Consider the following 23,102-nt stretch of genomic DNA (forward strand, 5'->3'; position numbering starts at 1 on the left):
TCATTGCCGAAATAAATTTCAGGAATTAAATTAGAAATCCTCCCCAGTGGAGTCGCCAAATACTGTAGGGAATATTTCAATCATTAATCCCCAAATTTGAACCCCACTGTGATCATACACTAAAGTACGGTAGCGTCCAAAGGGAAAGAAGATAGAGCAAAAGAGTCGCCAACAAGTTTTAGGAACTTATAAACCATTCACGAGGTGAAGGTTACACCCCTTAACGATCCAAGAGATCGTCAACTCCATAAGTTCTTGAACCAAATAGGGTTCGGGGATGAAGATACAAATCCAACCTAAAAGATATTGAACCTGCCCTAATAATAGGCCTCTACTTTATTCTGATCGTATTCATGTGCGCTTTATGACAAACATGCAATCAATAGGATTACCCTAAACCTGTTAAATCTATGTTGGTTGAACTTAACGCACAAATAAATCTATTTTGGGCGATCACTTGAATTATAATGAAATTTACCCTAACAAGATTATTAATTATCTCATTAAGCGTGATTACAAGTACAAATTTCCTTTAAATATGCATAAAAGGTGTGATCAAGCAATAACAATAAATATCAAGCAACATAATAATAATCATCATAATAATAATTATAATAATAACAATCGTCATAACCATAATAATAATAATTAAAATAATCATCATAAATTATAACAATTATAACCATAATATTCATGTTAAAGCATAATATTAATAGCAAGATCCTAGGCATGATACTAACAAGATTAATAACAAACCCTAGTATGTCACTAAACAATAAAAATCAAAGCTTTAACCCTAACATGATACTAACATGAATAAATATTAGGAAGAACATAGAAGGCATCATAACAATCATACTTAATATTAAAGTTACCCTAGACATGATACTAGGAATATCATAATAACAACCTAAGCATGAACTCTATATCATAACATCAATGTAAACAATTAAAGTATTTACTTTGATACCTCGTACCTCTTTCTAATAACAAAATACACACGTTAATAACTTCAAGGAAAGGAATAAACAAAACAATTAAATTAAATAATTGAAATAGAGATTTGGGACCAAACCCTTAGAAATTAAACCTTTCACGTCTAGAGCGAAGGCAACTTCGAATATTGCTAGTTGTATCTAAGTCTAATGAATGCGGAATTTTTATATTTGAGAGAAGGCTAGTTTAGAAAAGAGCGAGAGAGTAATCAAGAAGATCTTGATGAGAGTTGGTGCCTGAAAACGGAGTTTTTAGCACGTTATTTATAGAAAAAATCAGCCAAAAAGATAAAACATCAAAAAAAGAGTTCTGACGCAAAAGGCCAAGTTAGCGCCAAACGCTAACCTTAGCGCCAGACGCTAAGGCTAGCGCCAGACGCCAAGCGTAGCGTAAGGCGCTACAGCTGGCGTTTGGCGCTGACTCAGAAATTCACGCGTTTTCTTAAAATCAGATAGAAATTGCCGTACAGGAGGATAAAATCGTATTTTCCTCAAAAAACGTTCTTTGATCTTAATTAAAACTCTGAAAAGTCAACAAAAAGTCAATTTATCAATGCTAATTGAATTAGGAATGAAAAGAACCTTCTAGAAGAATCTAAAAGACTAAATAAATCCATATTAGACCCTCCTCTAGATCATTGGAATTGGGCTTATAATATATCGTTGGAAAGATCTTTTAGTAATTTGACCAGGCCCAGTTTAGTAATTTGACCATAACTTCCTCAATATTCATAGGAATTGGGCTTATAATATATCGTTGGAAAGATCTTTTCAAGCCCTAACCAACTACACTATTATTGGACCCATATCATGGACCAACCAAATTGGATTGGCTATTTTCTTAAAATAGGTTTTAAAAAACAGAGAGAAGAGAAAATAAATTAAAACTTTCCGCAACACTAAACTTTCCACACTTTCACTTCATTCGATTATGATTCGACGTGAAAGGCACTCATCACCGGGTTTGGTTTTGGGGAGACACAAATAGGTGTCTACAGAATTGAACTAAACTGAAATGAGCTCAACTTAACTGAACTGAATATTTTATGAGAGAAGGAAATTAGGAACTGAACTGATTGGAGCTGAATAGAACTGAAATGACCTTAACTAAACTGAACTAAAATTAAGTTAAGTTCAAATTAGTTGGATACAAACCGATAAATATTCTTTTAGAAGAAGCTTACATAATTCTATATATATTTTACCGTATAAAAGTAAAATATATTTTTTTTTAATCTTAACGGTTAACCATCGATTAACCGTTTACTCAAAAATGTAACTGTAACCATTAACCGCTATATTTTACGATTCAGTTAATCGTAAGTCTGTAACTGTTTAAATTTAACATGAACTGATTGAAGTTGAACTGAACTGAATTGAATATTTTAGAGAGAAGCAAATTAGGAATCGTACTCAACAAAAGTGATTAGAGCTAAATTGAACTGAACTGAACTGAACTGAAATTAAACTGATGTGAACAGACCCTAAGTTAGAATTAGTTGGATACAAACCGATAAATATTCTTTTAGAAGAAGCTTACATAATTCTATATATTTTTTTTTTTCCTAAAAAAGTAAATAAAATATTTTTTTAATCTTAACGGTCAATCGATGATGAACCTTTTACTCAAATGTAATCGTAACCGTTAACCGCTGTATTTTACGATTTGGTTAACCGTACGTCCGTAACCGTTTAATTTTAACGGTTCAGATAACTATCCTATTCAATTTGTTGATTATACCAGTTAACAATTACGGTAAATGGTTACATTTTTTTTTCTACACCTTACTCCCATGGGATTTTTAATATTACATTATTGATGGATGATTTTTGTTTAAAAATATCTAAAGTGACGGAAGCAGTGACAATATAACTCAAAAGCAACAAGGATGAATTTATTACGTGCGATTGTGCCAAAAAAACAATTGATCGGTCAAACCCATACACCTTGCTTTTAAAAAACAATACTTTCTGTGATTCATTCCTTGCAGTCCAAGAAAATCGAATTGAGGATCAAATTAATTAGTACTGTTCACTTATACTTTTTTTCTCAGAAAAATTAAATTACGTTAATACGTAATGATGCTTTAATATCTTTGACATTAATTTAATGACTTTCATGATATTTTTAGTGTACTATATGTCGATATTTGGGTGTAAAATGCACTTAAGCTTATTTTTTATTTATACGGAATATTTGATAATTAAATGATGATTATTACTCATTTAATCATCAAAATGAGAAAAAAAAAATGTTTCGTATACATTGTGCAACCGGGTATGTATTTGTAAGAACCTTTGTCACAATGGATGAATGGATCGAACTTCTTATGTTGTGTTAACCTTGTGATAAACTTGTATCTGATTACTCCGTTGATAATTTTTTATTGTGTTTAGAGCAAGTTTTGTCCCAAGACTTAGATGTGACATCATTTTTTGTGATCCCTATAGTAAATGATGTCATCAAATTCTCGTTAAAACTCATTAAGATTTGTCCAAATTTATCCCTTTAGCACTAAGACTCAAATATATGATACTTCGTATATTATTATTTTTATTTATATCTTTATAGGTAGAAAAGTGTAACAAGAAAATAATAATAAAATTGAGGTTGGTCTCAATCTCAAGTCTTAAATTGAGTGTTGAAATTTTAAGACTTCACTTGAGACTTGCCTAAGATTTAAGAAGAAAAATGAAGTATTAAACATAAGGCTTAAGACTCAAGATGATGATGTCACCCCAACTCCTCATACTTGGGGCTAAACTTGATCTTCACTGACCGTCGTGTCTCGTGATGATGCAACGCATATGTATGCCGACTTTACATATGTGCCAGCTTAGGAGTAAATTCTTCTACATTTCATACGAGTTTTTTTTTTTTTTAATTATTGTTATTAGATGATATAGTCCTTGGAGTCCAAGAAAAGAAGACATAGTGGAAAAAACAACAATTTAATCTTGTCGTTTTATAGCCTTTGCAACCATATATATTCTTACAACTTATGTCCACTTTTATTTCACAACCAAATCTTGATATTACTTTTCAAGTGTATTAACCTCTTAGCCAGCCAAAACAAAATAAGATGTCCACTAATAAGAGTGATCGAGAAGCACAATTAAGAGCATTCGATGAAACAAAATTAGGAGTTAAAGGAATTGTTGATGCTGGTGTTACAACAATTCCCTCCATATTCATTCACCCAATTTCTAAACGATCATTACCTCAAAACATCAACACTTCTAATGTTGATGATGCTAGGTTTCAATTTCCAATCATTGATCTTCGTGTGAGCGAAAATGATTTGGATCATAAGAAGAAGGTTGTCGATAAGATTCGAGAAGCCTCCGAGACATGGGGATTTTTTCAAGTGATAAATCATGGGATTCCAGATATAGTAATGGAGGATACATTAAAAGGAGTAAAAGAGTTTTTTGAGCTTGATGATGAGGTTAAGAAAGGTTATTATTCAAGAGATTATGCCAATAAGAGGTTTACTTATCATAGCAATGCTGATCTTTACACCGGACCTGCAACTAATTGGAGAGACACTTTTGGCTGTACTATGATTCCTAATCCTCCTCGTCCCGATGAATTGCCTCCCCCTTGCAGGTTTGTCCCTTTTAATATCTCGCTTTACTTTTTGTATCTAGAATTAGTTGTAACATTATTTCATCCTCTGGAGTAACATGAAAAAAAAAATATGTATCATTTAATATCATCAGACTTTTATAATCCTTGAGATCTTTCATCAATTTTTAAGTAGAAGCAAAGTAGAAAATTTTAATTACCTAATCCTCATTAATTAAAATTTGATTATGAAATTGTAGGGAGATACTACCGGAGTATACCAGTCAAGTGATGAAACTTGGAAAAGTGTTGTTTGGGCTACTATCAGAGTCACTTGGGCTGGAACAAACCCATTTATATGACATGGGCTGTGCCGAAGGCCTAAACGTTTCGGGTCATTATTATCCGGGTTGTCCACAACCCGAATTGACAATGGGTACTGCAAAACATGCTGATAGTGTCTTCTTAACTATTTTGTTACAAGATCAAATTGGTGGTCTCCAAGTTCTTCATCAAGACCATTGGGTTGATGTTCCTCCTACTCCTGGAGCTTTGGTCATTAATATAGGAGATCACTTACAGGTAAATAAGTTTAAAATATGATTTAAGATTGCAAGATAAGTAATTGAGGTATGAGTTTAATGCATAGTTTTAATTTCAGTTGGTATCGAATGACAAATTCATAAGTGTGGAACACAGAGTACTAGCTAACTACAAAGGACCAAGAATATCAGTGGCATCCTTTTTCACCACATTTTTTCAAGAGACTTCTACAAGGTTTGGGCCTATTAAAGAATTACTTTCCGATGCAAATCCTCCAAAGTATCGTGAGATCACGGTGAAAGAGTATAATACCTACTCCCTAAATAAAGGACTTGATGGCACCTCGGCCCTTCCACATTTCAAACTTTAATTTACAGTTAAATTCGTGCACTTGCATACTCCCTTTGTACTTTTAAGAGAGACTGAGATATGTTATACTTTTTTTACTACATACATTTATGTGAGCCCTTTTGAATTTTCAAAGTTCAATTGGTTAATTTCACTTGTTGAACTTAATTATGTTAAATGATATTTAGTAAGATTACACGGTTTTACCATGGCTCCTTAAGCGTGGGTTTTACGTGTAAGTTTACAATTAATGTCAAATTTTATGGTTGAATAAGGGGTCAGTGGACTTCCAACTTGTTTCATGAAGTTTAGTTTGTATTTAGATTTTATATTAATATTGATTTAATGTGGCATACATTTTAAATTTTCTATTTTTGAGTATTTAACAATTTATACATGATTTTAAATTATGTTATGGAGTTTGCCTTTCATTTCATATGCTTACTAGTTATAGGCCCAAAGAAATATATTTAGGGCTTGTTTGACATCGTTTTTTGTTCTCAACTTTTTATATTTTGAAAATAAACAACCAAAAACTGGAAATAAGAAAAGGTGTTTTCATTTTTACGTTGTCAGTTTTCAAAATTATCACGAGTTTAATAAATTTGACTAATTTTTATTCATTATAAGACATTGCATATATCTTATGATTCTTTTTTCTAAAAAAAAATAATAAAATAACCCACAGTGATGTCAAACGAATCCTAAGTTAACCCACAATAATGCCAAACGAATTCTAAGTTAACCCACAGTGATGCCAAACGAATCCTAAGTTTTTTTTTAATTATGATTAGAAATTATTTTTTAATATGAGTAGTTATATAATATTTCAATTTAATTTTTTTGATTTGATACTAAATGATGTAAGGAAGTGGGGATTCACCATTAACAGAGGGAAGAGCTAGGGATGTCAATGGGGCGGGGCGGGGCGGATGTTGGCCTTCCCATCCCCACCTAATATTTTCATCCGGCCCCATCCCCATCCCCGCGGCGGGTCCAATTTTCATCCCCATCCCCGCCCCACCGGATACAACTCCAAAACCATCCCCGCCCCACCCCCACTTGGATATCCATCCCCACCAAAGACCCGCCTAATCCCCACCCAAGATCCACCTAATATCTGTATCTCAAATACACAATCTTACATAATTAATACGAATTATAAAATAAAACATTCTATACACATTTTTGTGTTATAATGTGTCGTACAAAGTATTATAATTAATATTGTATTTTATGTAATTATTTTATAGAATAAAAGTATGTAATTTTGCTTTAAAAAATATATAGTTGTGGGTATGAGGTGGGGATGGGGCGGGTACGAAGGAGGGCGGGTGGGGCGGGGCGGGTACAATTTAAAATCCACCCCTGCCCCATCACCCATGGCGGGTATGGTTTTTATCCCCATCCCCGCCCCACCACCCGCCAAATCGAGTCCCAATGGGGCGGGTCTCCTACTTGACCCGCCCCACTAACATCCCTAGGAAGAGCCTTTACTTTTTAAAAAAAAAAAAAAAAAAAGTATTTACTTTAGGTTAGGCCGGGGTTTGCGTGCACTAAATTGTCTCTATTTGCATGTTTCAGTTTTCGAGCTGTGAAAATTGCTCTATTAGGAAAATAAGGAAAATTTAACAAGAATAATCGAACCTTTGCTCGATTCTCTCAAAATACTTTTACCTTTTGATTATTCAAAAATAATCCAACCTTTAGGGGGTATTGTCTTTTAACGAACCTAAGTGACCTGTTACTTGAACAATCGGTCATCATTTTTTTTTCTTTTGACAAATTCTTTTTTCTTATTTTTTTTAATCTTTTTAATTTTAATTTTAATCCTTCCCTAACCTTTCTCACACTTCTCCTTCCTCATCCTCTGCATTCCAGATTACAACCACCGCCACCCTACGCCGTCCCTCCCTTTACCTCGCATCGCCGCCCCTGCATCAACCATTCAGCCCCCACCCCTTCTCGTTAATACCGATTTACCGTTGCTACTTTATCTCGCTCTCTTCCTTCTTTTTTTTGTTTCAATTCATCACCACCATTAAACCTTTCAAGTGTGAGGCTTTGATGGTTAAATTTAACTACATAAAACCATAATTGAAGTATTGAAAAGGTAAGTGTGTGGTTTTTCGGGGTGATTTGGGGTTTCATAATTGTGTGTGGTTTGGATTTTGTGGTGGCGGTGGTGGTGGTTCGTGTGAGTAGGTGGTGTTGATAGATTGTGGTGGTGATGGTTCACGTGAGTGAAGTGGTGTGGTGGTGGTGGTTCGCATAAGACTTGTGAGTGAGTGATAGATTGTGGTAGTTGTGATTCATGGCGGGTGGGAGTGTGGTGGTGGTTGTTGCCAGTGAGTGGAGGTTTGTGTGGCGACAGGTGTCGTTGAGTGGTGATGTTGTGTGTGAGGTTGGTTCGTAAGTGGGAGGAAGGTGGTGGTAATGGAGGAAGGTGATGGTATTAGAGATGAAAGAGAAAGAAGTGATAAAGGAAAAGAGAGAAAATTGGGTGATTTTTTGTTAATTAAATTTCATTTTAATTTTTTAATTAATTATCAGATTAAAAAAATAAATTAAAAATAATCAATAAGGAAGTGACACGTGGCTTAGTAATCGGTTCAATTGGTAAGGTGACCTACTATGTTGAGAGAAAATGGGTAGGAAAGGTTGGATTATTCTAGAATAATCAAAAGATAGGTTTATTTGGGAGAACCAAGCAAAGGTTGGATTATTCTTGTTAAATTTTCCAAATAAATGTGGGTCGGGTGTCGATCAACTGTTCTTGTTAATAACACTTTTTAGATCACAATTTGCAATTTACCTTCCTTCCTGATCCTTATACTTATAAAAAGTACTCCATCCGTCCCCATAATTTCGTGCATGTGTTTCTTTTTGGGTGTCCTAAAATATTGTAAATGTTTCTAAAAATAACCTATAATCATTACTTACTTTTATCTTTGAAAAATTTTACAGGAATAATCCAACCTTTCGCTGGTTCTCTCAAAATAATCCAACCTTTTGATTAACATTGAATAGTCCTAAATTTACCTATTATTCTCTCCTAGCAATCCCAATAGGTCATCCCACCCATTGTCACCGATTACCAATCCATGTGTCAAATAATCATTGGTTAATTATTTTTATTTAGAAAAATTATTAAAGTAAAAAAAAAATCCACCTCTTCCTCTCTTTTCCCCTTTCTGCTTCTTTCTTTCTCCTCTACCTTCCAATGGTCATACTTCATAACCACCTCACCTTCCCTCCCACTAAGCCACAAACAACAGCGGCTCACACCAACTTGATATCATATCACCACCACCATGAATCACAAACCACCATCACCACAAACCAATGCAAACCACTCACCACTTTCCACGAATCTCACCAGTCAAGTAGTCACCACCCCATTATAACGAACCACCAGTCCACCACGGCAAGTTAAAACCCCAAATTGACGAGGGTTGACAATGGGCTAGTGGTGGTTGTTTCAAGTAGGAGAGAGAAATTTAATTGAGAGGGAGAAGAGGATGAAAGATTTTGAGAATTGGAGGAGTGCGGTTTCGGTGGTGGGGGTGAGAGAGTGGTGGTTTTAGGGGCAAGGTTACGGTGGAGGTAATGGTGGTTTTAAGGGTGGGTAGGGAGGGAAGGGGGTTGCAAGAGCTGCAAGGAGGCAGGAAAAGGAGTGGTGTGTCACTAGTGGCCGGTGGTGGGAGCGGTGGCAAACCAAGGAGGGTGAGGGAGTGGCTGGGGGGAGGTTGTTGGGTGGTGGTGGTGTTTAAAGGATGGTGAGTTAGGGCTCTCATGATAGTTCAATCCATCCTCCATTGATGTCAGGTCTTGGAACTAAGGAGGAAAGAATAGGAGGAAAAAAAGGGAAAAAAAAATCCAATGTTGACTTATTCAGCCGATTGTAGGTAAAATAGGTTTGCTAGGAGAGAATAATAGGTAAACTTAGGATTATTCCGGGTTAATTTAAAGGTTGGATTATCCTTTATCTTTTCCATATAAAATACTCTACTTACTTTTTTTCATACAATATTCTCTACTTTTTATTATTCTCATACAATATTATCTTTATATATATATATATATATGTATATATATATATATGTATATATATATATATATATATATATATATATATATATATATATATATATATATATTTTCAACAGTCCTACTATATGCATCCCTAAGGGTTGTATATAAAAATTAGCAAATTTCCATAATTAATGCATACTAGATGTAAGCCCGTGCGATGCACGGTTCTAGTAAATTATTTTATTTAAATTAAAATTTTGTATATTTATGAAGATCATTCAATAGATATATGAATAAAATTCCTAATATCATAAGATACTTTTTAATACTAAAGTTATCTTTTGTTGTTTTATTTATTTTACATGACGCTTGAATTTAAAATCCAAATCTTATTCACTAATTTTGCTTATGTGACAATTTAAATTTTTAATACAAAAAAAATGACAAATCTCGTTTTTTATTGATCAAAATAAGACTTTTTCCTATACGTTTATTTAATATACTCGTTCCGTTTTAAATGTTAGTCTCATTTATAATCGTTTAACTATTAAAAATTATGGGGAATTAGTCATATGAGATTTAGTTTTATTCGTCTCGAGTACATTATTAAAATCGAACTTTTATAATATTTTTAAGGGAGAGATTAAAGATATTTGCTATAAAAAATGCATCCATATATGTAAAAATGATATTTTTTTTTGGAGAAGATAATTATTGATTTTTAAAAATAAATTTTAATTATTCTCTATTCGTTGTTTTTACCTATGTGTCAAAATTCTTAAATCTTATTCATCACTTTTGCTTAAGTGCCGAGTAAATTTTTTAATTCTAAAATAAATTATTAATCTAATTTTTCATTGGTTAAAAATTACATTTTCTCATGTGTCGCGCCGAATGCTCTCGAAAAATGCCTACTTTATTTATATACAGTATATTAGATTCACTTATTTCAATGGAATCTAATTAAACATTGTATTAGATTGATAATAAAGCTATTAAATGTTGTTTGAATGCTTTTAATTGAGCTGTCCAACCACCCCTTCAATAAATATGTCCACCCAACTTTAACTAAAATAAATAATTTTCTCTCCTTAAAAAAATTACTAAAAAAAAAAAGAGATTGTACAACTTAAATTGATTAAAAAAAAAAAAAAAAAAAAAAAAACCTTATATTGATAATCATGAAAGTTAATCATCCAAAAGTTACGTGATAAATATGACAAAAGTTGAGCCAAAAAAAATTTAGATCCTAAACAAATGTCTCACAAATAGTATTTTCCAGGTTTCAAAAAAAAAAATAATAATAAAAATCTTCCATATGACTATACACCCAGAAAAGAAAAAAAAAAAAAAAAAAAAAAAACCGATTTTCTCATAATATCATCAATTCTTGTTTCATCAATAATAGAATATTTCTCTACTTTCACCATTCTCCTTAATTATCATGTTTTTTTGAGAAATAGACATCAAATTATGGGATGGGGGAGTATGAGATTACTCTTATGAGTTATGAATAATGTGCTACCATTTATACCCTTTTTTTTTGCCTTCACTGTTAATTGTTTTTTTTAAAAAAAAAATTATTAAGAATAGTGTGCGGACAATTATACCCCTCAAATATTTCTTAATGAGTTTGTCCTCATTAATGTAGTCAACAACTGAAAAAAGCTCTCGAACAAGGCTAGCTATGGTTAGGGCTGTACACAGTTTGGTCTAGACCGTAACCAAAGCAGACCAAACCGCATTTTATCGGTTTGGTTTGGTTTGCGGTTTGAAAAAATACGGTTTGGTTTCGATTTTTTGGGAAATACGGTTTGCGGTTTGGTTTGGTTTTTCAAAAATTATAAACCAAACCAAACCGTAAACCAGTAAACCGCATTTTAATATTTAAATAATTGTTAAATAAATTAAAATAGTTATTATATATTATAAAAAAATAAAAAAACAAAAAAAAAACATGAAAAAACATTAGAAGACTATACGGTCAGTATACTACTATACTCTATACTCAATCTCAAATATCAATACTTAAAATTCAATAGGTCATATAACTATAATGTAGTATGATGTAGTATGAATTATTTTTCTAGACAAATGTATTTTTTTTTCCACTGTTAATTTGTTATGTATTATTTTTATTATGTGATATTGTGTTAGCACTTAGCACTTGATTAGTTTGTTGTTATTTTTATTAAAAATTTGTAGTAGAATTTAATCCCTTTGGCTAATTATTTGAACTTTATTATAAATTTATTAATATTTGACAATTTTTAGGAAAAAATGTCGTCTCATCATAAACCGCAAACCAAACCGCACCAAACCGCATTATTACGGTTTGGTTTGGTTTGATTTCAATACTAATATGGTTTGGTTTGGTTGGAAAATTGACCAAACCGTATATTACGGTTTGGTATGGTTTAGACTCAAACCACACCAAACCAGACCATGTTCACCCCTAGCTATGGTGCGCGTTAGCTACCCTAGCTAGTTATGTTTAAAAATAAAAATTGTACTCCCTCCGTCCCTAAATGATAGTCCCTTATGGCCTATTTTCAGTCCCAAATTGATAGTCCCTTTTTTTTAAGTGGCATTAATATTTCAGTTTTACCAAAATACCCTCATTTTTTTTGTCCTTTTCCTCTATCCTTCCCATATTACCCCCGTAATTTCCTCAGATTCTTGTGCCATTTTCTCCTAAATTTCTACACTCTTCCCCTGGCATTAAATTTTTACGTCCCTTCTTTCTCTCCAAAAAGCAAATAAAACCCTTTGATTTCTTCTGAAAAGCGGAAAACAGCAAAACAAAAACACTTTCTCTCTCTAGAATTTATTTGCTAATCATTATCAGTTTCTTTTCCCCATAGAGTTGTACTGTACTTCTTAGTTAAGTTCTTAAATCCCGCGATTTTCGTCCATAAGGGACTATCATTTAGGGACGAATGGAGTACAAAATTTGAACCCTCAAGGCCTCAACCTTAATTTTAAGAGCTAAAATGTTACGGAGGAAACAATAAGCTATTGCCACATTATATACTGATATTCTTTCTAATTTAAATACTTCCTCCGTTCTTTTATTATTGCACCATAGAGGTTGACACACTTTCTTTTGGTAGTGGAAAAAGAAGAAAAGAGAGAGGGAGGTAAAATTGCAAAAGTTATCTATGTAATGTAAACATTAATTAAAGAATTAAGTGGCATAAGTAAGGATATTTGAAGGGTGAACGGAGAGATATTTTGTTTCTTAAAAAATTGGGAATGGTACAATATTTGTAAACTTTCTTAAAAGGTAAGTGTTATAATAAAATAAAAAATAGAGAAAGTATAAACATGAGGATTTGAATTATAGAATTAGTGCAATAACTCAGAACATTATCGTCTAAGCCTTAAAATTAATTTGATGCACATTATAATTTGTTGGAAAATGATGTACGGAGTATAAGAAGTTAAAAAATAAAATATTGAGGATAGATTAACATTATCACACCAATATGCGCGTGATTTTTGTCGTGAATTTCCAGCTTAATTAAATTTTAAGAAGTACTTCCTCCGTTACGTATTATCTGCAACAATTTCCAAAAATGGATGTTACATATTATGTGCAACAAACTAAAACTTTCCTCTTTTAGTAAATTTTTTTATGCATAATTACCAATTTACCCTTTTTTAGCTTCAGTAAACACATCAAATCACATGTTATTAATCTATTAATCTAAATTAGTTAATCCATTATTCAAGCCTAACCCACATTCTCTCTCCTCTCAAAACCACATCTACCACCAACACCACCACCACGTTGTCTCTCTCTTCCCTTTCAGCCACCACCACCACCACCACTTTTCTCTCTCTTCTTTTGGATCTCACACCCACCACACCACAACCACGCACCACTCTATTTGATCGCCGCCCCTTTTCCCCGATAAGTTCACCGCCACTTTCTCCTCCCCTCAACAGAGCCGCCGCTTTCTCCTCCCCTCGTCAGAGCCGCTGCCACCTTTTCTACCCTTCTCAAAGTCGCTCAGAAAAAAGGATCGTGCGTGCTGGGTAATTGATTAGGAAAAAGGAGAATTTGGGTAAGCTTGAAATCTCATATCTAAAGCAAATTTGGTGAAAGATGGATCAATTGTGAAAGATCGTGGTGGGTAAGATAGGTGAGGGTGGTGGTGGGGTTCCATGATTTCTCTCAGGTGGTGGGTTTTGGCGATTTCGCTCAAGTGGTGGGGTTCCACGATTTCGATCAGGTGGCGGATTTTACAATTTCGTGGTTGATGCGAGTTGTCTGGAGTGGGTTTTGGGTGGTTATGGTGATGAGACGGGATGAGGTGGTGGTGTGATGGTGACTATGGGATGAGGTGGTGGTGGTTTTGGGGTGTGGGTAGATGTGGGTGGTGGGTGTGGTGGATGTTGTTGCTGGTGGGTGGTAGTGGTGGTTGATTAATTTTCCCCCTTTATCTCTCCTACCCTTAATCACAAAGTCTTTACTTTGTTAATCACCTATTAACAAATTTTGTCTTGGGAAACGTGCAACAAGGTTTATTGCACATAATGTGTAACGGAGGAAGTATATTTAATTCTTATGTATATACTCTCTTCATCCCCAAAAATTCGACTCTTTTGGCCTAATTTTAGTCTCAAAATGATCGATCTATTTGCATTGAAATGCCCACCAATTTACAACAATATTTGTGCAAAATTAGGTTGCCTATATAAAATTTTGTTTTTTCATATACTTTAATACTTTCTCTCTCAAATTTTTTACAAACCCCATGTAAATTTATCTTTCCAATATACTTTTACTTCTTTTTTATTTAACTTTCTTAATACGCGCGAAATCAACTCAAAAAATTCATTCTTTCGGGGATGGAGGGAGTAGCTCTAAGGGCTATTTAAAGTTTTGTATCAACTTCTTTATGTAAGTATGAGTACTCCCTCCGTCCCTTTTTTACATTCTTGTTTGTAAAATTACACGGGAATTAAGGAACTATGAATAAAACAAATAACAATAAAATAAAACACAATGGGAAGTACAAAACATTAAATGATTTCTTTGAGTAAAACAAAGATAGATTAATATTTAATGATGCCATGTCATCAATCCTTTGCAAAAAAAAATCAATAACATGTTCCTATTGGAAAATTAAGAACCAATCATATTCATCTAATTTATGCACAAGGATTCTGAATTTTTTAAGGGGGGAAAATATGAGTGAGAATAGAAAAATAAGAGAGAGCATTAATTACAAAACAGAAAAAGATGGATAATTTGAGATATTTGGAAAAAAAATATCTGTACTTATTAAAAAAGAAAAAAGAGGAATGTAATTTTGGAATACTCAAAAATAAAAGCAAGAATATAAAAAAGGGACGAAGAGAGTAGTATTTAAAAACATTTTTTTAGAAATGCGAGTTTACAATGATTCCAACCTAATAGTCGGTTCGTGGAGGCGGATGCACGATCTACATGGTGCATCCGCTCCAAAATACAAAAAGGCGGAATGAACATTCAGATATATACTAATGAACATGGTCATATAAAAGAACATAGTAGTCATTTATAATGTACATGGACATATAAATAAAAGAACATAGTGTTCATTTGTAATGTACATCAGTTTTTTATGCAACAATTATGTATATAAATTTTTTTTAAAAGAAATTTTGTATAATGAAATAGATAAATAGTACTATAATTAATTTTTTTTACCATACATTAATTACAAATCATTTCAATTTTTTTTATACCAAAAGTTCACTTTCTCTCTCCAAACAAAACTTCAAACCCATTTATTCAAAATTTTGAGCCCAAAATTGTTCAAGATGACAAATAAAAATGAAAGGTAAGACCAAATTCGATATTTATACTTGTTTATTTGACATTCATACTTGTTTATTTTGAGTTTGAGTGTTTGTTTTTTATAAATTTGATTGAAAATTGTAATATTTGATTTTATTGAAAATTAATTGCGATTTTGATATAATTTTGTTGTTGCAATGAGAAATAAAATGAAATTCTTGAATAAGATCAACCGATTAATATATTTTGGAAGAAGAAAGCAAGCAAATAGACAAATTTAGAAAAAGTTGTAGATCCAAATAATACAATGTACATTAAAATACAGTAAAATGTTCTTTTTCATATACTTATATGATGCAAATAATACAATGTACATAAAACATGTAACCAACATTATAACATATATGTTCAGAGTAAAGCACAAATACAGTCCCTAAACTTTTGTATTTGTGCACTTTTGGTCCCTCAACTTTTGTATGTGCATTTTTGGTCCCTCAACCACCATATTTGGTGTTTCTGACCAAAAGTTTAGGGACCTTGCTTAGTCAGCAAAAGTTTAGGGACCATGAGTTAGCAAATTTTTTTTTTCCTTTTTTTTCCAGATATTTTTGTTAAAAATATTATTTAATTGTGAATTGGCAGTAGTCATGATGAAGAAAAGTTAAGGGACTTAAAGAAGCCACGTGGCCCAATTGAATTCCTGTTAATCAAAACTCAGCGTTTCGATTTCTATTCCCTATGCAAATTCATCCTTTGGCGGGATAAAAGCTTCTGTATATATTCTAGAAGAGGTGAAGGGTCATTCATCTTCATCTCAAACAGTAGTAAAAAAATACGAGCTCCATTGGTATGTCTGGGTGGGAATTTGGAGAATCATCGTCGCATAAGAAAGCAAAACTCGAGTTTTGACATCAGCTAGAGGTTAGTTCATCCCCTATTTCAATTTCTTTTTGTAATATGAAACATACCCTGTTTGTGTGTTCGTAAGCGAGTGAGGGTTTGATGAAAATGATGAAAATTTTGAATTTTTTTGTGTTGATCTACTTAAATTATGCTTCACTTTGTTATTATCTGTAATCGCATGAAATTAGTTGTTGTTTTGTATGATTTTTGTTGAGTTAGGGTTTTACAGTAAAGATTAGGGTTTTTTATTCTCTGTATTTTAATGTGATCACATAAAATGGCCAATCTAATAGACGTGTTCACCTAATAACCTAGGTATGGAGGATTTGGAAGATGCTCACCCACTGATGGCAACCCAGGATGTGCTTGTGCTGCATGTGTTCCCCAAACTCCATTGGGTGGACCAGATCAGTGTTGAGAGGGTATGCTGGAAGTGGCGGCTGTGGTGGACCCTAAGGCACATTGCACCCTACCTCCCATACCGCATTCACCATAGGAATGAGTTCAGGGATTGGGTTCTGAATGACATTCTCTACAACTTTGGGAGGGACTTCTTTGCGTGGATTGAGAAGGACATGACAGAGTACTTCGATGGCTTTCCACTTCTATTCAAGGAGGATTAGAAGGTTGTAGGTGGGGTGGTGGGGTGGTAGGGTGGGTAGTTTTTTGCTTATAGTATCAGCTGGTTTTTGTGCTGTTAATAGATGGTTTAGGTAGTCTTTTAACATTGTCATAGCTTAATGTATGTATGTAGGTTGAATGTGACATTCATGATGGTTTTTTTTTGGGTATGTCACTGCTATGACATTGTATGATCTAACTTAATCAGATTAGGCTTCATTTAGTGATCTAGGATGATGCAGTTGTATCTAATTCAATGAAGCCTAATGTAGGATATTTTGTAATGACAATTATGATGATTATATTAATGAAAATGAATGCTTTTATTCTGTTTACTTAAACCTTAATCTATTTTGCATTTAGCTTTAATTGTATGTTTGGTTTAATTGATGACATTCATGTTCATGTGTGTGATCACATGGTACTAAAGAAAGTTGTGTACTTAGTTGAATTGCCATTGCTAAAAGCTGTCCATTCTTTTGTTAGATTATGGAATTAAAATCTTGCTTGATTATACATCATGGTGGTCAGTGGCAAATTTGATGTGAATCATTTTACTTGGGGGGAAAAATAAATGCGTTTGAGGATATACCTACAACTGTGGATGCTGACTATGTCAAGAAGTTAATAGATGGTCTGGGATATGATGATATTGTTAAGGTCCATTTCTTAGATCCTAGGAAAGAGTTTAACTCAGGGATTAGGTACCTAGGTTTTGACAAATATATATGTGATCCTTTCTTGAGTTTACTTCTACAATACAAGGTCATTCACATATATACAGAGCATCAGGAACATATCAATCCTTTATTTCAGAATTTAGGGAGAAGGGGTAGTTTTATGAGTTTGTTAACAACAGACATTGGGGAAGATGATGAGCATGCTGAGAGGTCAAGTGAAGGAGTGAATTTGCATGAACAGGAGAATATTCCTAGGCATGACCAAGCTGATATAGATTATGACACTGAAGGGACTGATGTGGATGATGAGGAGTGTGTGCAAGCAAGGTGTGAGATAGCCAATGACAAAAAAAATGTGGTTTCTTATGAGGATGAGTTGGAGATGTTGAGAAAGGTAGCTGCATTTAAGGGTTTGGGAGAAATTGGGAGTGACTTTGAAGGGTTTGATGAGCTAGATAGCCCTGATGAAGATGATGATGACAGTGACTGTGGTTTTTTTAGTTGCTCCACCTTCCAACAAATATGTTAAGTCAAGTGTTAAGATCTTGGAAAGTGAAAAACCCCAATCCCAAGTCTTTTCCTGGGAAGAAATTTGATAACCCATCCACTTTTAAACAGGCCATCAGAAATCATTCCATTGAACAAGGCAGAAACATACCTTTTCATAAGAATGATAAAATGAGGGTAGGGGCAGTTTGTGAGCACAAGGACAAAGGATGTCCATGGAGAATTTTGGCCTCTTGGGATAAAAATAAAACAAAGTTTTGTGTCAAATCTTATGTTGGTGAACATACTTGTGGAAGATCCTCTAAGGTAAAGAAAATGTCAGCCTCTTGGATTGCAAAGCAGTATAACACACAGTTCAAAGTCAACCCTTACATGAGGTTACATGATCTCATGGAGACTGTATGGTTAGATTGGGGAATTAGGATCAGTAGGTACTTGGCTCATAGGGCTAGGAGAATAGGGCAATCTCTTATTGTGGATGAGTACAAGGAGCAATATGGATTGCTACCTAGGTATGCAGCTGAGATTTTAAGAAGCAATAGGGGAAATACAGTGAAGCTAAAGTTAAATGGGACAGTTTTTGACAGGATATACATTTTTTTTAGGCTTTGAGGAAAGGATTTTTAGGTGGATACAGGCCTTTTATATCACTTGATGGGTGCTTTTTGAAGGGTCCTTATGGGGGGCAATTATTGGTTGCAGTAGGTAGCGATGGGAACAACCAAATGTTCCCCTTAGCATGGGCTGTAGTAGGTGTTGAAAGCACTGAAACTTTGAGTTGGTTCTTACACCTACTTGCTGCTGATTTGGGAACAGAAGAAGGGGCAGGCTATAAATTTATGTTAGATCAACAAAAGGGCTTGCTTGCTGCAATTGCAGAGGTTTTTCCACAGGCTGAGAGCAGGGTATGTTCAAGACATGTGTATTACAACTTTAGGGGTGTGTTTGGTGGTAGCTTGGAGTTTAGGAAGCAATTTTGGATAATTGCAAAGTCCATAACTGAGAATGATTTTCTGGCTAAATTACAAGTAATGAGGGACCTCTCAAATGATGCTGCTGAGGATTTGTTGAAAAGAAATTATAAGAAATGGTGTAGGGCATTCTACACACCTATGTCTTGTTGTGACAATGTAGACAACAATATGAGTGAAGTTTTTAATGCATATATATTGAAATGGAGACATAAGCCTATCATCAACATGTTAGAAGACATTAGAGAGAGCTTAATGGACAAATTACACAAGAAAAGGGACATGATCAAGGAAAGGGATCTCAGTTTATGTCCTAGAATCCAACAACAACTTGAGAAGCATAATATGGGCAAGGGGTTGGAATGCATTCTGGGATAGAGGTTTTTGCTATGGAGTGAGGGATGGGGCAACTCAAACTAAGTATGTTGTTAATCTGTCAGACAGAACATGCTCCTGTAATGCATGGCAAGTTAGTGGGATACCATGCAAACATGCTGTGGTGGCCATTTGGAACAAAGTGGACCAACCAGAGCAATATGTGAATGATTTTTTCAAAAAGCACACATATGCCAAGGCTTTTGATCACCTACTTGAGCCTCTAAATGGTCCACAAGAATGGCTTACTTCAGAGAATATTGTGACTGCTCCAGAGCTGAAAAAGGTGCATAACAGACCTAAGACAAAGAGAAGGGCCTCTGCTGGTGAAGTTACTGAGTCTGGGAAGCTAAAGAAGAAAGGAGGCAAAATAACATGCAGCTTGTGTGGGGTTCCAGGCCACAACAAAGCATTATGTAGAAATGCACAAAGGGATAGCTTCAACAGTACTAACACAGCTTCTGCCCACACAATTGAACCTACTGAAGCTACTCTTACAGTCCCAATGCACAACAGAGATGTGGGTGTATACACCTATCCTAATGGTTATCAAAGACAAACAACTGTAAGTTTTTGTTATTGCCTTAAGTTGATTTCTGTTTATGCATTATATTACTCTAATTAATTAATTTTCATGTCACTTGTTTCAGCCAATTAATCAACCAAATCCAACAACTTTTAGAAGAGGAGCTGCATTTTACTCTAATTATGCAAGGGAGCAGACCATATATTCCTTCTCTCAGGAATATACTATGTCATAAACACAACCAGAAGCACCATCTTGATCATCACAAACAATAACAACACCAGCTAGGATAAAGCAAGTTCAAAATAGAAACAAGAGAAAATGAGGTAACCTCATTTCTTTTTATTTATAATTTCATAATAATAACAGTCATTAGTAAAACAATTACATTTAGATAGCCTACTTCCTAATAACAAACCAAGCAAGTACACATGTAGCAAGTGCAAAAATAACCCACAATTCACACTTAAAACATATTAAAACCCTTGATTTTTTCATTTTCAACATAGCACAATCTGACTTCAACTTTCTTGCAACTGTATTTGCTTCAGTAACCCTCTTCTTCAGCTCTTGCACTTCATTACACAACATCTTTTTGTCTTCAAGTAGCCCTAAGATGACTTGCCTCTGCCATTTTGTCTGATCTTCATCATCAGTCCAATTAAAATACTTGCAGCCTCTTCTGTTGGTCTCAGCATCATAGTCTGGGCATGCTACAAATCTCCTGCCTGGATTATCTTTAGTCCAGGACCTTGTTCTTGTTAGAGGTAAGCCACAGTGACACCTCCTTCCATTACCACTAGAACCTCTACTATAAGAAGACATCCTACTGTAGACACCAATTTGTGTCTCCCCAAAACCAAACCCAATGATGAGTACCTTTCACGTCGAATCATAATCGAATGAAACGAAAGTGTGGAAAGGTCTAGTGTTGCGGAAAGTTTTATTTTCTTTTCTCTTCTCTCTGTTTTTGAAAACTTATTTTAAGAAAACAGCCAATCCAGTTTGGTTGGTCCATGATATGAGTCCAATAGTGGTGTAGTTGGATGGGGCTTTCAAAGACCTTTCCAACGATATATTATAAGCCCAATTCCGATGAATATTGAGGAAATTATGGTTAATTTACTAAACTGGGCCCGGTTTGAGCTTTATGTACGGCCCAATGATCTTGGGGAGGGTCTAATATGATTTATCATTCCTAATGAAATTAGGAATGGTTTTAGTCTTCTAGATTCTTCTAGAAGATTCTTTTCATTCCTAATTCAATTAGCATTGATAAATTGACTTTAGTTGACTTTTCAGAGTTTTAATCAAAACCAAATAGCATTTTTGAGGAAATTATATTATTTTATCCTCCAGTACGGTAAACTTATCGGATTTTCGAAAACGCGTTGGAATCAGTCTTGGCGCCTAACCCCAGGCCTTGGCGCCTGGAACCAGGCCTGGCGCCTGGCGCTAGTGTTGGTGCCTGGCGCCAGCTAGCCAGGGTTGGAGTCAGCTCTGTTTCCTAAGCGTCAGACTCTGTTTTGTTAATTTATCCTTTTTGGATGATTTTCTCTATAAATATCGTATTCAAAACTCCGTTTTCGATCACCAATTAAAATCATCTACATCCATCATTCATCAACAATCATTAATTCTTTAGCATTCTCTAAATCATTCATCTTTCTTACATTCAATTCTTTCTTTTCTTCCTTTGCTTTTTCATACAAAATTCCGCATTCACAAGATCTAGAAACACCTAGCCATATTCGAAGTTGCCTTCGTCCTAGACGTGAAAGGTTTTAATTTCTGAGGGTTTGGTCCCAAATCTCTCTTTCAATTATTTAATTTAATTGTTGATTATTATTTTCCTTGAAGTTACTAATGTGTGTATTTTGTTATTAGAAAGAGGTGCGAGGCATCAAAGTAAGTATTTTAATTGGTTTTAATTGATATTATGATGTAGAGATCATGTTTTATATTGTTATTATGATATTCCTAGTATCATGTCTAGGGTAATTTTTAATATTAAATATGATTGCTATGATGCTTTTTATTTTCTTCCTAATACTTATGATTGTTAGTATCATGTTAGGATTAAAGATTTGATTTTTATTGCTTAGTGACATGCTAGGGTTTGTTATTAATCTTGTTAGTATCATGCCTAGGACCTTGCTATTATTATGCTTTAATATTAACATGAACATGATTATGATTATAATTGTTATAATTTATGATGATTATGATTATTGGTTATTTGTTATGTTGCTTGATATTTATTGTTATTGCTTGATCACACCTTTTATTACATGTTTAAAGGGAATTGGTACTTGTAATCACGCTTAATAAGATAATTAATAATCTTGTTAGGGTTAATTTGATTATAATTTCAAGTGATCGCCAATAATAGATTTATTTGTGCATAATATTCAACCAACATAGATTAAACAGGTTTAGGGTTAATCCTATTTATTGCATGTTAGTCAAAAAGCGCACATGAATACGATCAGAATAAAGTAGAGGCCTATTATTAGGGCAGGTTCAATCTCTTTTAGGTTGGATTTGTACCTTCATCCCCGAACCCTTATTTGGTTCATGACCTTATGGAGTTTACGATCTCTTGGATCGTTAAGGAGTGTAACCTTCACCTCGTGAACGGTTTACAAGTTCCTAAAAAACTTGTTGGCGACTCTTTTGCTCTATCTTTTCCCTTTGGGACGCCACCGTACTTTAGTGTATGATCACAGAGGGGTTCGAGCTAGTGGGATTTTAAAGGCTTGAAATTATTCCCTACAGTTTTTGGCGACTCCGCTGGGGAAGATTTCTATCTTTATTCCTGAATTTGTTTCGCCAATGATTTAGAATGAGTGGATGAGACTCGAAAAGTTCTAAGTATTTCTTGTGCGTAATTTTGATTAACATTATTGTCATATGAATAAAAAATATCTCATTGGAAAGACCATCCGTAATGAGTTAAAAACATAGGATTTTACACGTAGGAAATTTGAGGAATGTCTTTCACAACTAGGACTGAAAAAACACCGCGTTAAACTGGAAAATTTTATCGAGCACAGAAAGCTACTGAGGCAGTGGGAAGTAGCGTCAGGGGCCAGAGCTTGGTGCCAGACTTTTAGCCGTAGCGCCAGACGCCAGTATTGGCGCCAGGTGCTACAGTTAAAAGCTGGCGCTAGTCTCTGATTGTTGGCGCCAATTTCCCCCAATACCGAGCCAGAAATATGCGTTCTAATTTCGACCGG

At 34.2% G+C, this 23,102-nt stretch overlaps 2 protein-coding genes across 2 annotated transcripts; both read left to right on the plus strand.

The window, feature by feature from the left end:
* Window positions 1–3,891: 3,891 nt before the first annotated feature.
* On the plus strand, window positions 3,892–5,864 carry LOC110713641 (1-aminocyclopropane-1-carboxylate oxidase homolog 1-like). Its single transcript, XM_021892131.1, has 3 exons — window positions 3,892–4,605; window positions 4,824–5,145; window positions 5,225–5,864. Exons 1-3 carry the CDS (start codon window positions 4,079–4,081, stop codon window positions 5,474–5,476), a joined length of 1,101 nt encoding a protein of 366 aa, XP_021747823.1. The 5' UTR covers window positions 3,892–4,078; the 3' UTR covers window positions 5,477–5,864.
* A 12,298-nt stretch (window positions 5,865–18,162) lies between these two features.
* On the plus strand, window positions 18,163–20,098 carry LOC110721811. The gene is made up of 4 exons (XM_021901044.1): window positions 18,163–18,567; window positions 18,663–19,311; window positions 19,403–19,902; window positions 19,988–20,098. Exons 1-4 carry the CDS (start codon window positions 18,163–18,165, stop codon window positions 20,096–20,098), a joined length of 1,665 nt encoding a protein of 554 aa, XP_021756736.1.
* The last annotated feature ends 3,004 nt before the right edge of the window (window positions 20,099–23,102 follow it).

The sequence above is a fragment of the Chenopodium quinoa genome, unplaced genomic scaffold (genome assembly GCF_001683475.1).
Source record: "Chenopodium quinoa cultivar QQ74 unplaced genomic scaffold, ASM168347v1, whole genome shotgun sequence".
Classification (NCBI taxonomy): domain Eukaryota; kingdom Viridiplantae; phylum Streptophyta; class Magnoliopsida; order Caryophyllales; family Amaranthaceae; genus Chenopodium; species Chenopodium quinoa.